We start from the raw sequence: 14,696 nt of genomic DNA on the forward strand, positions 1-14,696 counted from the left end.
CGAAGCCCGTCGTAAACCAACCCGATGAAAAATCCCTCTGCATCATCGAAAAATGACAGAACTTTCTACAGCCCTGAGGTTGCACCAGCCCGTCAGTCGTACGTGATGAATCTGTTATAGATACGGCCAAGAAGCATGCCGGGAAAGGTAATCCGGAGTCCGGGAGCTGTTCGCTACCCCACAGCGTTCCCGTTCTCCCGTCGATCCCGGGTTAAGCAGAATGCTACCCTGTCTCGGCTCTCTTGGCCTTTTGCTACTACCACGCGCCGCTAAATGGAAAGGAGGAAGGCCTTACGCAGTATTGGGACTGTGAGGGAACTGGCAAACATCGCAACCTTACAATCGCGACCTGCGTACCCGTATTTATCGGCGAATTGTCGGCGCCCTAGCAGAACACAGGCTTATCTGCTCCGTCTCCGCAGCCTCCCCTTGCACCCGACCACCTCACTGGGCAGCAGCCGGTCTTGGCGCGCTCTCCGGCCTCAGCGCACTGCGATCCACTACACCCTAGCAAGCCAGAGAGCTACAGGGCCCCCACGCAGCAGCAGCCGCCATGTTGTAAGGAAGCCGTGACGGATGGAATGGCACCACCTCAGCATGGGCGATATATCCCAATGGGCGACGCAGCAGTGGCTAACGGCCTCTTCACAGCGTCCTTCCACCCCCGCCCAGATACTCGACAGGAACGGGGCACAACGGCCTTCCAGCGGGCACGCCTCTGCCAATGATCGAGACGAACAACGTCCTTACCAACCCCTCTGGTCCTGAATACCAGTTTCTGGTGGGCGAGGGTACGCTCTCTCCCGTGGCAACTGCAATCACAGATCGGTGTTAGTTAACCCGCCGCCCCCAGGGTTGTATGTCTTGAAGGAAGATCTTCATCTCGCGACCCCTCCACCACACCCTTCCGAGACACCCTTGACCAACCCGAATCCTCTCTCGACAGCACCCCAACCCGCGACCGCCGGCACCCGACTTACGCTGCTCAACCTCGACGTCAACCCGCTATCGCCTGCCGTCTACCGTACTACCTCGCGATCAGATGGCGCGCCGGGAGGGTCACAGGAGAACCAGGATGAGGGACACTCGTCGACGGACCTGCGCGAGAGCAGCAGCGATGCGGGCCGCATGAGCTCCGTCGATAACCCGCTGTACAGGGCCAACACGAACACGCCGGCCTTTGGAGAGGGCAACAGTCTCCTTGCGCCTGCTGCGCAGAAGGATGCTGGCAAGCGGCGCAAACCCAAGAACAATATGACCAAGAGCAATTCGTCCTTCATCTCGAGAGTGATCAACCACGAGGCCTTGCCCAAGCGGCTGCAAGAACGGGCCAGAGACGGCCTGTTCGCGTTTGCCAACATCAACCGTGCTTTCCAATGGCTAGACTTATCCTCCCCAACAAAGGTAACGCTTAGCGGACAACCGGACGAGAAGAGAGCCTTTCGCTGACCGTTGGCAGGCTGAGTACTTGACCAAGATACTGTTTACTAAGGCCCATTGCCTGTGCCACGATGTAAACAAGGTGACCAAGAGCGCGACGCACATCGACGTCATCATGGGCTTCTCGACCGGTGAGATCATCTGGTGGGAGCCCATCACGCAGCGGTACACCAGGCTCAACAAGAATGTAAGCCTCAAGGCCTCGGCTGTCGGAGCCAAAGGTTGACCACAACAGGGTCTCATCAACGGCACGCCCGTGTCTCAGATCGAATGGATACCCGGATCCGAGAATCTCTTCCTTGCCTCGCACATGGACGGGACGTTGGTGGTCTACGACAAGGAGAAGGAAGACAGCATCTTCACCCCAGAGGACGAGGGAAGCTCCCGCCCTGGCGGAGACGCCAGCGGGACCAGCCGGGTAAACTACACGTCCCGGATCTATGTCCACAAATCGGTTCATTCCAAGAACCAGAAAACCAACCCCGTCGCCGTATGGAAACTGTCCAACCAACGGATCAACGCCTTTGCCTTCTCCCCAGACAACCAGCACCTCGCCGTCGTCTCCGAGGACGGCACCCTCCGGATCATCGATTACCTCAAGGAAACGTTCGTCACTTTCCTTGCCCCTTTCCCCCCTCATATCCCCCATATCCATTCACCGTCAACTGACAATCGTCGATCTCCATAAGGCTCCTTGACCTCCACTACTCCTACTATGGCGGCTTGACGTGCGTCTGCTGGTCCCCCGACGGCAAATACGTCGTGACCGGCGGCCAGGACGACGTCATTTCCATCTGGTGCCCGTCCGAGAGCCCGGCCCTCATTGCCCGCTGTCAGGGCCACCACTCGTGGGTGACGTCGGTCGCGTTCGACCCCTGGCGGTGCGATGAGCGGAACTACAGGTTCGGCAGCGTCGGTGAGGACAGGCGAATCTGTCTTTGGGATTTCAGCGTGGGCATGCTGCATCGGCCGAGAGCGGTACGTTTTTGTTTTCCCCTCCCCCCCCTCTTTTCCCCCCAGCCCCCTTTTTTTCGCTTCTTGTTTCAGTGGTCGTCGTCGAATGATGTGGTTAGTTCTAACGGAGGCAATGTTTGAACGTCACAGGCATCAGTCAGACAGCGCGGCTCGATCTCGTCCCGCCCGGGTGCCATCCCGCTCCACCGTGCTGAAACGTCTGCTACAGCGGGGACGAGGGGTAGCGGCCGGCTGAGGTCGGATTCGAACCTCTCGTCGGGGGCGCCGGGTCCGGCGGATTCGGAGAGGGAGAAGGTGCTGCCGCACCCTGTCGAGCCGAGGGCCACCACAGCGACGCTGCCGCCTGTCTTGGTACGGTTCTTTCCCCCCAATACCGTCATTCCGCGCTCGCAGGACGAAACTGTACATGATTGCTGATACGCGTCGAAATAGAGCAAAACAGTGGATGACGACGTGCTGTGCTGGCTGGGGTTTACGTCGGATGCGATCTTGACGAGTTGCAAGAACGGTATATGCTTCTCATCTCCCTCAGGGGGTGGCGAATCAAGAGTGGGCGCTAACATGCTGTGCAGGACACATTCGGACGTGGACCAGGCCTTGGGAGCTAACGCAGCAGCAGCAGCAGCAGTAGCAGTAGCAGCAGCAGCAGTAGCAGGAGGAGAAGAGGAACGCTTGAACAGTCCTTCGCCTCGAAATTGGGATGGGCGGGAATCGAGGATCCTATAAACTACGCGCCATTGGCATGGATAGTGTTTGTTGTTGCTGTTTTGGCTACCGTGAGGATCTCTTTGTTTGGCCGTTGGTGGGTTGGTCGGCTGGTTGGTTTTCATGGATGATTCGTTGGAGTGCCCGGCATTCGTTGGAGGCTCGCGTGGAGCAAAAAGTGCATCCAGGAGCATTTGCGCTGGTTGTTGTGGATATGATTCGCCGCATGAGTGGAAATGTACTACTGCGTTCCTTGTTCTTTCACGTATCACAGAAAGGCTACATGTTTGGAAAGTCTGAACCAAGTGGTCTCTAGTTCAGACCATTGAATCCTAACTGGGTGCTAGGCCATAGAGCAATAAGACGGAAAACCAAACGATGGAAATGATAGCATGACATGACGAGGGGCTCTTATAAAACCTCCATTCGTGCCTCTCTGTTGCCGCGTGATATTATATAATGGTTGACGTTTCCTCTTGGTACGAAGTATTCCGTCGCATGAGATGATTCGAAAGGCCAAGAGCAGCCGTGCCTGCTATTTGGCCAATCGTTTCGCGCGTTCACAATGTTTGTCGGCCAGAGCCGGTTGACAATGGAGCGATGCAGCGAGGTGGTTGGGAACAAGGGCACGTTAGATTTCAGTGTGGCTGCAGAAGGCGTTATCTGGTACGGAGTACTCGTAGGTTATGCGGTGTAATGTTCGTATCTCTGGATTACCCTTTGGATCCCTGCTCGTTGTCTCGGCCCGGTTTTACCTTGCATACAACTACCAGGGTCACTATGCAAGGTAATCCGTACAGGTAACTGATACAAACCCAGTCATGCGTGCCCAAGCACGCGTTGGGACGGTGCCTGCATGTGCCCGGGACATCATCTCTGTTTTGCAAGCCGAAGGCCCGGGGTATCTAAACCCGAGGGCCGAGCGGTCCTGATGGTCTGATGTTTCTTGAATTTGCCTATGGTAATATGTGGCACATGCAGTTTTGGGACTGTGGTAGGCACAAAAAATGCCGTGGAGGAAAATGGCTTTTCAATTTCGGACTTCCTCGGCTCGGCCTGGACGGGACGATCCCGAGTCACACGGCCGGCTTCCGATAGGGCTGGACGACTTGCGCGGCATGTTTGACGGTGTTGGTGGATACAGGGCCATCTTGTGATGCTACAGTAATGCTAGCATGGGCATCTCGAGGCGGTGGGCATGGCTGCACCTCGGAACGGGCCAGCTGTCATGCCACCCGTGGACAACAACTCCCTACTTTGTGCACATGCATGCTACTCTGCACAGCTTATAAGTACACTAGTATAGTAGTGGCACGACAAGGAGCGGCTTGTCAAACTTCTGTCCTGCACTACGGAGTAGTGTAGCTCAAATTGCCCAAATTGGTGCCTGGTGGAACCGACAATATCGGTGTACCGAGATGTCCCCTGGAGTTGACGTTGATGTTGCGGCTATTAATGATCGCCATCACATGCACTGTACGTACTGTATTTACATATGCTTCTATGAAACCCAGTACATCAGTCAGGTACTCCGTACCTAGTAGTGTACGGATTACTGTGTAACTACATGCGCACTCGACATGGGTGCGAGGCAAATATGGCGCAATGCCGTCGGTGTGTTTCAACACCGCCTACTTGGTCCAATCCCAGCGGTAGACTGAGCACGCGCCCGCGGTGAGTCAAGGAGGCATATCTTCGACGATATCATACGCGGTTCCAGGCCTTCGTGATGACGGGCGGGAAGCGAAGGCACCGACCAATAAGACTGGCTCGACGGTATCCAACAGGGGACAGGTGCCAACCCGATTATCGGAGGCGGGTCCGGTGATAACGACGACGCTTTGGTTGTTGGCCAGGTGTATCGGTCGGTTTCTCTCGATCGGCGAGGGGCCGAGCTCGCAAAGCAGCTTGATCCTGACGACTTGGACCGTCGTATTTTGCTGAGCTTAACCGCTGCTGGTGGCATCATCTGGTGTTTCGATCACTGCTCAGTCCCGCTAGCGACGGCAAGTTGCGGCGAGCATCGGAAAAGATCGTTGTTTCTAGGAAGATCATTTATTTGATGGCGGGACTAGTGTACGGCGGGATCTCGGCATCTGCCGCCCATTGCCCTGTCAAACCTTGTTGTCGTTGTCGGGCAACACTCCACTGCGTCCAAGTAGAGAAATTTGCCATTCTGCTTGCTCTGGCATTTTCGCTTTGAAGACTGGTGGGTCACGGTCGCATTTAGTGTACAGCCCCTTGTTAGTCACCATAGCGGATCATCGGCAGAGGGTCAGTCAACAAACCACGCATCTGACGACAACCAAGCGTCCTCCGACCCAATGGGTATGCGAATACAGTTGATAAGGGATTCTTTGGTTGGCAAATTGCCTGGAACAAGCATTCCAAGTGCTGAGCTACTTACTAAGAAAGTAGTTAGGCTTCTAGACTTTGACCTTTGGAAGTGGGGCAATTGTCGTTTTCATCAGCAAAGCCCAGACTCGGGGCTGCGTCAAAGGACCCTTTCCCGTCCCTTGCGTATTAGTGCGCTTATTATATCATAGAGTACATCCGTAGTGTATAACTAAACAGACACACCTTAACCAGTCGTACCAAGGAACCATATAGGTACTCACACGGAGTTACATCATCACGCGCCTGAGCGGCTGAGAAGCATCGTGTATGTAGGTACATACAACACTTCTGCGCTGTGCCGGACAGCGGCAGAATCGGCTTGCGCGTTGAAATGCCAGGAAGACTGTTTGATATCAGCAGTTCTACGGATATAGCTGGCAACGATCCAATTTGGCCAGCACCGCCTTCCCTACGCGTCCCCCCAATCCTGAGATGAGACAGTTTGGACACCCCACGCTGACCAGATGCCCCACCATTGAAACTGCGCTGATGGTGGTGGGGCTAACGGGTTCTCCTCGATTTTTTTCTTCGTCCCCATCAGTCTCCTGCAAATGCCCCCACGCCCTGCCAAGCAGGGCCTTCGTCCCTTTACTAGTGTGTACTGTGTATGTCATCAAGGTGTAGACTTTCTCGGTGTCGCACGCTGTATTTGGGGATGAGGGATTCCTGAATTGCGTCGCTCCCTTGCTCAAAGACTCTGCTTGAGTTACTCGATACGCTGTAGAGTATCCTATCCGTATGGCGACCTGCTTCAGGTATGCGAAGCGACAAAGACATTTGGGAATGCCGTAACGCGTCCTCCTCTCAGCCGCGCTTCCAGCGCTTGTTCCAATGCCGGAACTGTGCCGCAGGGTCTGCACACTTTTGGCAGTCCTGGATTGGTACGGTACATACTACTACGAGTTGGTACACACAGTAAGTACATGAATTTCCACCCAAAACACACGCCGAGTCCGAAGTACCGAGCGGTGAGTGTCTACTCTGTATTAATTCTCGTAACGCCCAGACCATCCTTGCAGTGCCCCGTTTGCGCGATATGGAATGCAGGCATGAGCTGGGCCTCGCTTGCCGTGGGAGCCCTGCGTATGCCGCGCCACCTTGATGGTTCCCGTACCTCTGGGTTCGACAGTTTTCTCTCTTCTACCCACCCATCCCACGGTTTTGCGACCACTTTCCTACCTTATTTCATGAACCGCAGCATTCCTTAGGTCCCCCACGCGGGCCCTCTCTCTCTCTCTCTCTCTCTGATCCTGCTTTGGCCGATCCGACACCACCGCCCTACACAGCTTCCTTTTTGGATCATGCGGTCCTTAAACCCATTTACCGGGAAACCCACTCTCTTTGAGATCAGGTGAGTGGGGTGCGATTGCGATTGCGGCTCGCGCTATTCCACATGCTGACCTGCGATGAACAACTACAGGCTAGAGAACGACTTCATCGTCTTCCGGGGCAGCGAACATGAGGCCTCTCCGCAACTTCTCAAGGGCACGGTTGTGCTCTGCCTATCCCAGCCGCTAAGAATTGAAGACATCCACTTGAAGCTTATCGGAACTGCTCATTATGCGTACGCTGACCCTCACCCGCTCGTGAAAGACACCACGAAACAGAAGTTGCTCACCGTGTTGCAGCTGGACAGATGCTAAGGTTACGGCGACGGGCATATCCACAAGCAAGGTCGATAAGACGACCCAGATTTACGAGCACAAATGGCCTCCTTTCGCAGGAATCGGCGCAGAGGACCCGACGGACAGGTCAGGCCATCGGATCAAGGGCGAAACGCTCCAGCCGGGAAACTACGAATGGCCGTTTGAGATATTGTTAGAAGGCGACATGGCCGAGAGCGTCGAGGGTTTGCGCGAAGCAAGCATCACGTACAAGCTCAAGGCGACCGTGGCACGGGGCAAGTTGCTGCATGACTTCCACGCTTACAAGCAGCTGCGCATCATCCGGACCCTCGAAGCATCAGCACTCGAGTTTCTACATGCCATGAGCATCGAGAACATTTGGCCCAACAAGATCGATTACTCCATCGTCATCCCGCAGAAGGCAGTGGTCTTTGGCAGCAGCATCCCCGTGGAAATGCGGTTCACGCCGTTACTTAAAGGGCTCGAACTGGGCGACATCACGATCAAGCTGATCGAGTTTCACGACTTCTTCATCACGTCCGTGGGGTATACCGCCGTCAGGGAGTACAGGAGGGAGAGGACCATCGATTCGTGGATAATCCCGGTGAAGAGAGAAGAGCACTGGCAGGACGTCATACAAGACAGCGGCCCCGATGGCTGGGAGGGCCAGGAGGGCTGGGTGGTCCCCGCGACCCTGAACCTGCCTAGGAAGTTAACCCAGTGTCTTCAGGACGTAAACGTCAAGGGGATCAAGGTTAGGCACAAGTTAAAGCTCGTGGTCGCTCTCAATAACCCCGACGGTCACGTTTCGGAGCTACGAGCGACGCTACCGGTGTCGATATTCATCTCGCCTAATATGCCGCTCGACGAGGCCGGTAACCTCGTGCGTCAGGTTCCCACCGGAGCGCCCACAGATGTGGACATTGCGCCGCCTGCTTACGAGGAACATCAGCTAGACGAGCTTTACCAAGATATCGACCCGGTAAACCTCCACTCACCCATTGACGGCCGGTCAGGGGTTAGCAGCCCGCTCCGCGGTCACTCTAGGGCAACGTCGACCGAAAACCTCCCGGCTCTGCTCCAGAGCGCGCCGATTCACCCGGATATGCTTGCGTCTAGGCTACACGACATGTCCCTTGAGGAGCGGCATCGAAATGCGTCGTGGAACTCGAATCTGTCAGGGGCCGGCGCGACCTCGAGGACCGAGGGCACATCTCATGTGGCGGATGAAAGCCACGTTTCACCTCCGCGGTCGGCGCCTCTCACCCGGCACAACAGCGGCGACAGACCTTCGGGGTCCAATACGCCGCCCGAGCACCTCGACTTCCCTGATACTGCGGAGCTGAGCAAGGTACCCAGTTACCACACAGCCGTCAGGACGCCAGTCAGAGTGCAAGCTGCAGACGTGTACGCCCTTCCAGACTACGAAACCGCCCTGAGCACTCCAAGCTCGCCGCCGGGGACTCCTCGGCTGGATGCACGTTCGCAAACGATGCCCTACCACCTGGACGCTGTTCCCAGGGCCGCACAGGAAACGGCTGCGGCTCTAGGATCAGCCAGGGTCCCAACGACGGTGTCGGCTCCGGTTACTGCTGCAGCTTCGAGGGAGCCCAGTCCGCACGCGACAAACCGCAGGCCGGTGATGTCCCATAGGCGGCAATTCTCCTCATCAGGTTTCCTCCACAGCCTCCGCACGCAGTCTTCTCATTAGAGCAGAAACTAGGACGAAGACGAGACACGTCGTCATCACAGCTGCGCCAACTGCGCAATGGTTGTTAAGTCGGGTGTGCCTTGAGCTTCATGCGGCGGATCGCCCTGATCAATGCAGATGACGGGCGACCCTGCAACATCGTCGTTTTGGTGATGCTCTTGCTTTCAATTTTGGTCTCTTTTCTCTCCTTTTCCTCTACGAGGTGGCATGGCTGGCGTTGGTTTGGGCATCGGCATTGGCTTTGGATCGGGTTCAATTCGGTCGAAACGGGATGTTGGGAATCGGCAGAGCGGGGCAACGAAAACATACCAGACTTAAGGTTTTTTTCTTTTTTTGCTAATCCATGACTGACGGGACGGTATACGGTGTTAATTCCCATCTTCTCGATACCCTTTTACAAACCCGACTGGCGGACAGGTTATTACTAATAGAGGTGCTTGAATCGTTTCACTCCTAATTCACTCTTAGCGTTATATAGCGCTTGAACTAGAATCTCTCTCCCCGACAAGACTCCGGGTTGCGTCGGTAGACAAGCAATTACCTGACCTCCTGTATATATATATGCGCATACGTATGTACATAAATAAATGTATGGGCTACTACGAATGCTCACTCGCTATAACTATAACAAATCTTTGTTGGAACAGCCTCTTCGGCTGCACGCAGAGGCCCAAACCACCCTTTGTGAAAAATGCCACTTCGGCGATCTAATTGAGGGGTTTAGGTGTGTTTGATTACACTCCTTCGGGTGTACCCTGCAAGCTCTTGCTTTGATACACTACTTACTAGACTTGTTGCTAGCGAGATAGCCAGCGAGATAGCCATCGACGTCATTGCTTGCAAACAACACCCCTGTGCAGCTGGCGATCTGCACTACGCTTGAAATTACACTAACTACGAGTATTACGACTTACATGTGATGTTCGTATGTGTCATACTCCACCACAGTGAACACAAAGTCAAACTACGAAGCACACCACAACCCGCCACCTTTTTTGTTTTCGAGACGGTCGGCTGATCCTCCTACATCGGGCTGGAAGTTGACTTGACACATCACAGCTGTGCAGATGCAGAGATGGAGGAAAAAAAAGCAATGCCCAGCTGGACATGTTTTGCAGGCCCCACGGCGGCCCATCTCATGCTACGTCATGGTCTGATTGCCGGCCAATTGCTGATCGTCGCAGGGATGGTCGTCTTATGACCCAAACTTTATTAGTGGGGAAGAAAGGGTATATCGCCGGGCGGACCGCCGCTGGCCAGGCCCAGAATGCGAGAGGGGTTCACGGGCAGCGGAGCTTAAGCTTGACCTAAACTGGTGAACGGAACACATACGGAGTAGTGTACATACAATACTATACACGGGACTCCATACATAATTGCCAACTAGAGCGCAAGATTGTCTACTACGCTACATACACTAGTGCGTCCACTAGTTATTCCGCGCACCTGTAGCGTTAGGGCCTCCATCACACATCGCACACATCGCGCACACAACCAGAGGCGCCAGCTACACATCGCCGCGAGCTCGGTCGGCGCGCTGCCCAATCTGACCCTTTGGGTATCGTTGCTCAAGCTTTGGCGATTTGCTCGTTTGGCGAGACCTCCTGGTTCATCGCCTTGACCTAGAGCATTGTTGAGTGGTTGTTCAAGAGCTTTAACTGGAAAGGTGAGTCGCAACGTTGGGACGAACTATACTTTTTTTTCTCTTCTCTTCCTCCTTTGATCCCTCTCCTTGGGTTTCCTTCAGCACGAACATTACAGTCCTCGCCTGCTTCTCTCCTCGAGCCGCCTGACTGACACGATGAAACGGTTTGCTAGTATTCGCAAGGACAAACGGAAGTCCGCAGAGATGGCGCTCTCCCCCACCGAAGCCACCGCCCCATCGAGGCAGGAGACACTCGCGAGCATTGCTAGCGACGAGGCTGTTCCCGACACGGACCCAAATACCGTACGTGCGTGCGCGATTGCATGGGAAGGAATGCGGGGGAGGAAAGAAGCGGCTGATCAGAGTCGGAGTGTGTCTGACGTCGTCCAATAACAATAGACCGCCGGCCTTCTCACGCAGAGGCTGCAGGCGTGGAAGCATGCCGTCGTCTACCTCGAGGAGTACATGGAAGCCTTCGAGAAGCTCCACAAGGCGCAGGCGAAGGAGTACGAGAGGGCGTTGAAGGTACGGTCGCGGCGTTAACTCGTTAACTCGCCATGCCCCTCTCCCCCGACGAGCTCTTCGTCCTTGTTCTGACCCGGGGCCAGACCATCTCGAAACCCCTTAGGGAGGGGGAGCACTTCGACCAGAGCCTCGGCGGCGTCGCCGGTTTCTTCGAGAACATGCGGGTCAACACCCAGGCGCTCATCAACACCAACCTCGAGACGGAAAAGGCCATAAAGGCCTCGGCCCTTCCCATCGTCGAGCGCTTGCACAAGGAGATCAAGCACAAGGCGAAGGAGCTGGCCCACGGCGCCGAGAAGAGCGCCAAGGAGGTCGAGAAGGCCCGCAGCGTCACGCAGAAGCACATCGAGCTGCTCGGCCAGCACACGGCCGCCTTCGAGGCCACCGGCGGCAAGCACAACCCCTCCGAGGACCCCTACGTGATCGCCCGCGGCGTGATCCACCGCCTCCACAAGCAGGTCACCGAAGAGAACAACCAGCACAACGACCTCGTGGCCGTGCAGGGCAACTTCGAGGCCTTTGAGCGCCACATCGTCCAGGTCCTGCACCAGGCCATGGAGACCTTCACCAACCTCGCCGGCGGCCAGGCGCTCAAGGTGCAGGCCCTGCACGCCGACATGCTCGGCGCCGCCCAGCGCATCCCCCCGGACTTTGAGTGGAAGGCCTTCACCAAGCGCGCCGCCGACAAGCTCGTCAACCCGTCCGAGCCGCCCCGGACCGTCGAGGCGATCCAGTTCCCCAACATGTCGCACCCGTCGACCAAGCCCCTCATCGAGGGCTCCCTCGAGCGCAAGTCGCGCAACAAGCTCTCGTGGGGCTACACGACCGGCTACTACGTCGTGACCCCGTGCAAGTTCCTGCACGAGTTCAAGGACGACGACAACCTCCGCCGCGATCCCACCCCGGAGCTGTCCATCTACCTGCCCGACGCCGTCATCGGCGCCCCCAGCGGCGACAAGTTCAGCGTCAAGGGCAAGGACCGCTCCGGCCACGTCGGCGCCAAGCTGGCCGGCACCTCCGAGCTCAACTTCAAGGCCCACTCCCCCGCCGAGGCCGAGAAGTGGTTCCAGGTGATCCGCACCGTCGCCGGTACCGGCCCCGGCCCGGCCTCCCCTCCCGCCGTGGCGAGCCCCGTCGACGAGAAGCCCAAGCCCGTCGTCGCCGTCCCTGCCGCCGCTGCCGCCTCGCCACAGGAGACGGGTATCACCGGCGGCGAGACGGTCGCCAGCCCCGTCGCGCTGTCCGCCTCGGGGAGCGGCGCCGCCGCCAACCCGGTGACGGCGGCGGCGGGTGCTGCTGGTGGCAGTACCGGTTCCGGCGGCTCGCTGGAGAAGAAGGCGACCGGGAATGGCGCTGTTGCCGCTGCTGCTGAGCCCGCGGCGGCGGGTAAGGGGGAGAAGGCTTGATTTTTTGTTGTTTGTTCTTCGTCTTCTTCTTTTACGTTCACATTCCGGCATGCCTGCCCTTGCCCGGGTAAGACCAGAAAATGGAATGGGACAGTTGGGAGAGCAGTGACGGTATAGTATAACGAGGTTGGTTACCTCCGTGGCCCCCTTGCATCCCTTCAAACGGGTCCTGCATATTGGGAAGAGGAGGCAAAGGGGAAGTTTTGGATACAAAATCTGTTTAATACATCAAACATCTAGGTTTTTTTCTTTCTTTCCTTCTTTTTTTTTTTTTTTTTTTTTTTTTTTGGTTCAGATTCCCGATATCCCGTCCTCCCTCACAATGCATCCAGTTCTCCTGGTCGACGCTCGAGCCTACCTCCCTCGCCGTCACCGTCTGCTGTCACTTCCGCGCCTCACATCCCTCCCCCCCTTTTTTTCCCCCAGAAATCAACCTCCACAAGGCAAACGATACGCAGGCGTCAGGGGCAGGCGAGGCAGTTCTGTCGTTCCCATTCCAACCATCTAGCGCACGTTGATTGCAGAGCACTACTGCCTTGTCGTGAGCCATAAAAGCGGCCGTGGGAGGAGGCGTGGCCCGCCTGGATGCGAGTGCTCGGTCCATCCTGTTTTTTTGTCTATTTCACTGTAAGCGGGGAGGCTACGTGATTCCAGAGGCGCCTGCCATAACCGTCTTCGTCCAACGTCAAGCTCTCCATTCTGCCGTCTAGATATGGATAGAGAGGATGGGGATGCAGACGAGATTGAGACGACACCTTGGGTGCGGCATGTATGCATTGTACAAACAACAGCCGTGTTGACCAGTCTGTCAATCTGGAAGGGGTTCTTTCGTCATTGTCGGCAATTCTTCCTCATCCTTCCCCTATGACTTCGACGCCGTCATGTCTGATATCAGCACAGGCATTAAGTGCGGGCAAAGCGCGGCTTCAAGCTAATCGCGGCTGACGGATAAACATGCTTCGGTCGAGTAAGCGGATCGTCATAGCTTACGGAGGGGGACGACCACACCACCAACAACGTCCTGAAGTATCAGTTCCTGGCGGCTTCTGCGCTTGTTATGCAACGGTTAATGGATGGGGCTCGGTCGACGCGATACGCGATCCCAAATTCGCAGATTGGCAGATTGGCGTACCGTCATCCTCTGATGGTGTTACCTAGGCCTCACTACTTGGACTCATCCATCACAGGGCAATCCGACGCAGGACTTGTGTCAGAGGAGGTAGGGTTACGGGTTGGCAATCCCAATCTTCAGTCTCAATATCTCATGCTTGACAAGTTTCCTCGAGAGCGGTCCAGAGACTAGAATCAGCAAGAGAGAGCTAGTCGGCCGTACTGGCGAGAGCGAGTGAGCCAGGGCTGATGCTTTTACTTCAGAGACGAGTGGCCAGGAACTGCGAAAGGTGAATCCTAGAAGGGGATACCCTCGGCCCTCAGCGATGACCGTGGGGTCAGCAGTGAGCAACTAGAGCCGATCGCCCTGTCTCGACAACCAAAGTTACAGGGCCTCTCGCATCTCGACCACCACCTCCCGGCCATGCAACTGGCAGCAGGGCCGCACGACGTGCCAGAGCATGCGTATGGATTGCATGCCGCCGGATGAACCGAGAACCCAATAAGGGAATAGATCAAAAACGAAGCCTCAGCGAATAAGGGACCTTCCCCCCCCCCCCCCCCCAACAACAACAAAAAAAAAAAAAAAAAAAAAGGGGGGGGGGGTTCCGCAAACGTTCGACGGCCTCAATGAGATACGATGGATGGCAACCTCCCCCCGCAAACCAAAGCCACAGGTTTAGATCGAGCCCCGCGACCGGGCCACGTATTTTTGTTGGCTATGCAAGGGGCCAGAAAGAGGAGAGAGGGGGCGGCTACAAGGCACGGATGACGCGCCCACGACGATGGGTTTGAGCTAGCCATCGGGTGGTGGCCACTGCGCATGATTCCTCTCTGGGCATTGCAGGCCAGCGCGCCGTCACACCGGTCCGCAGTGGCCTGGGCAAGCCTTGTGTCACCATGGTTGCGCGGACTCGATATTGCGTTCAGGAGCGATATCCACCAGTCCCGGGAGGTCGAGGCGCGCAGAGCGGAGCAGGAGTGTACGAGCGTATATAAAGAAAAAAAAAAAAGCCCACTCTCGCCCACTTCTTCCCTCCTCATCCGGGGAAACGGCGGGGATTGGTTCCGGGGCTGATAGATACTGAGTGGGCGTGCGTCAAACACTCGCGCCGTGACGCTTCCAGCCAACCGATTCCGGACGTCTGCGGGAAGGG

General features: G+C 56.3%; 3 protein-coding genes across 3 annotated transcripts; all 3 read left to right on the forward strand.

Moving 5' to 3' along the window:
* Positions 1-87: 87 nt before the first annotated feature.
* On the forward strand, positions 88-2,842 carry MYCTH_2306444 (uncharacterized protein). Its single transcript, XM_003664015.1, has 7 exons — positions 88-558; positions 652-791; positions 854-1,404; positions 1,460-1,627; positions 1,676-2,046; positions 2,130-2,418; positions 2,545-2,842. Exons 1-7 carry the CDS (start codon positions 554-556, stop codon positions 2,830-2,832), a joined length of 1,812 nt encoding a protein of 603 aa, XP_003664063.1. The 5' UTR covers positions 88-553; the 3' UTR covers positions 2,833-2,842.
* A 4,031-nt stretch (positions 2,843-6,873) lies between these two features.
* MYCTH_2306452 (uncharacterized protein) lies at positions 6,874-8,885 on the forward strand. Its single transcript, XM_003664016.1, has 2 exons — positions 6,874-7,081; positions 7,146-8,885. The coding sequence occupies exons 1-2, from the start codon at positions 6,924-6,926 to the stop codon at positions 8,851-8,853; spliced, it is 1,866 nt and encodes a 621-aa protein (XP_003664064.1). The 5' UTR covers positions 6,874-6,923; the 3' UTR covers positions 8,854-8,885.
* Positions 8,886-10,329: 1,444 nt separating this feature from the next.
* MYCTH_2306456 (uncharacterized protein) lies at positions 10,330-13,468 on the forward strand. The gene is made up of 5 exons (XM_003664017.1): positions 10,330-10,519; positions 10,672-10,801; positions 10,898-11,023; positions 11,107-12,555; positions 13,330-13,468. Exons 2-4 carry the CDS (start codon positions 10,703-10,705, stop codon positions 12,427-12,429), a joined length of 1,548 nt encoding a protein of 515 aa, XP_003664065.1. The 5' UTR covers positions 10,330-10,519; positions 10,672-10,702; the 3' UTR covers positions 12,430-12,555; positions 13,330-13,468.
* The last annotated feature ends 1,228 nt before the right edge of the window (positions 13,469-14,696 follow it).

The sequence above is a fragment of the Thermothelomyces thermophilus genome, chromosome 4 (genome assembly GCF_000226095.1).
Source record: "Thermothelomyces thermophilus ATCC 42464 chromosome 4, complete sequence".
NCBI lineage: Eukaryota > Fungi > Ascomycota > Sordariomycetes > Sordariales > Chaetomiaceae > Thermothelomyces > Thermothelomyces thermophilus.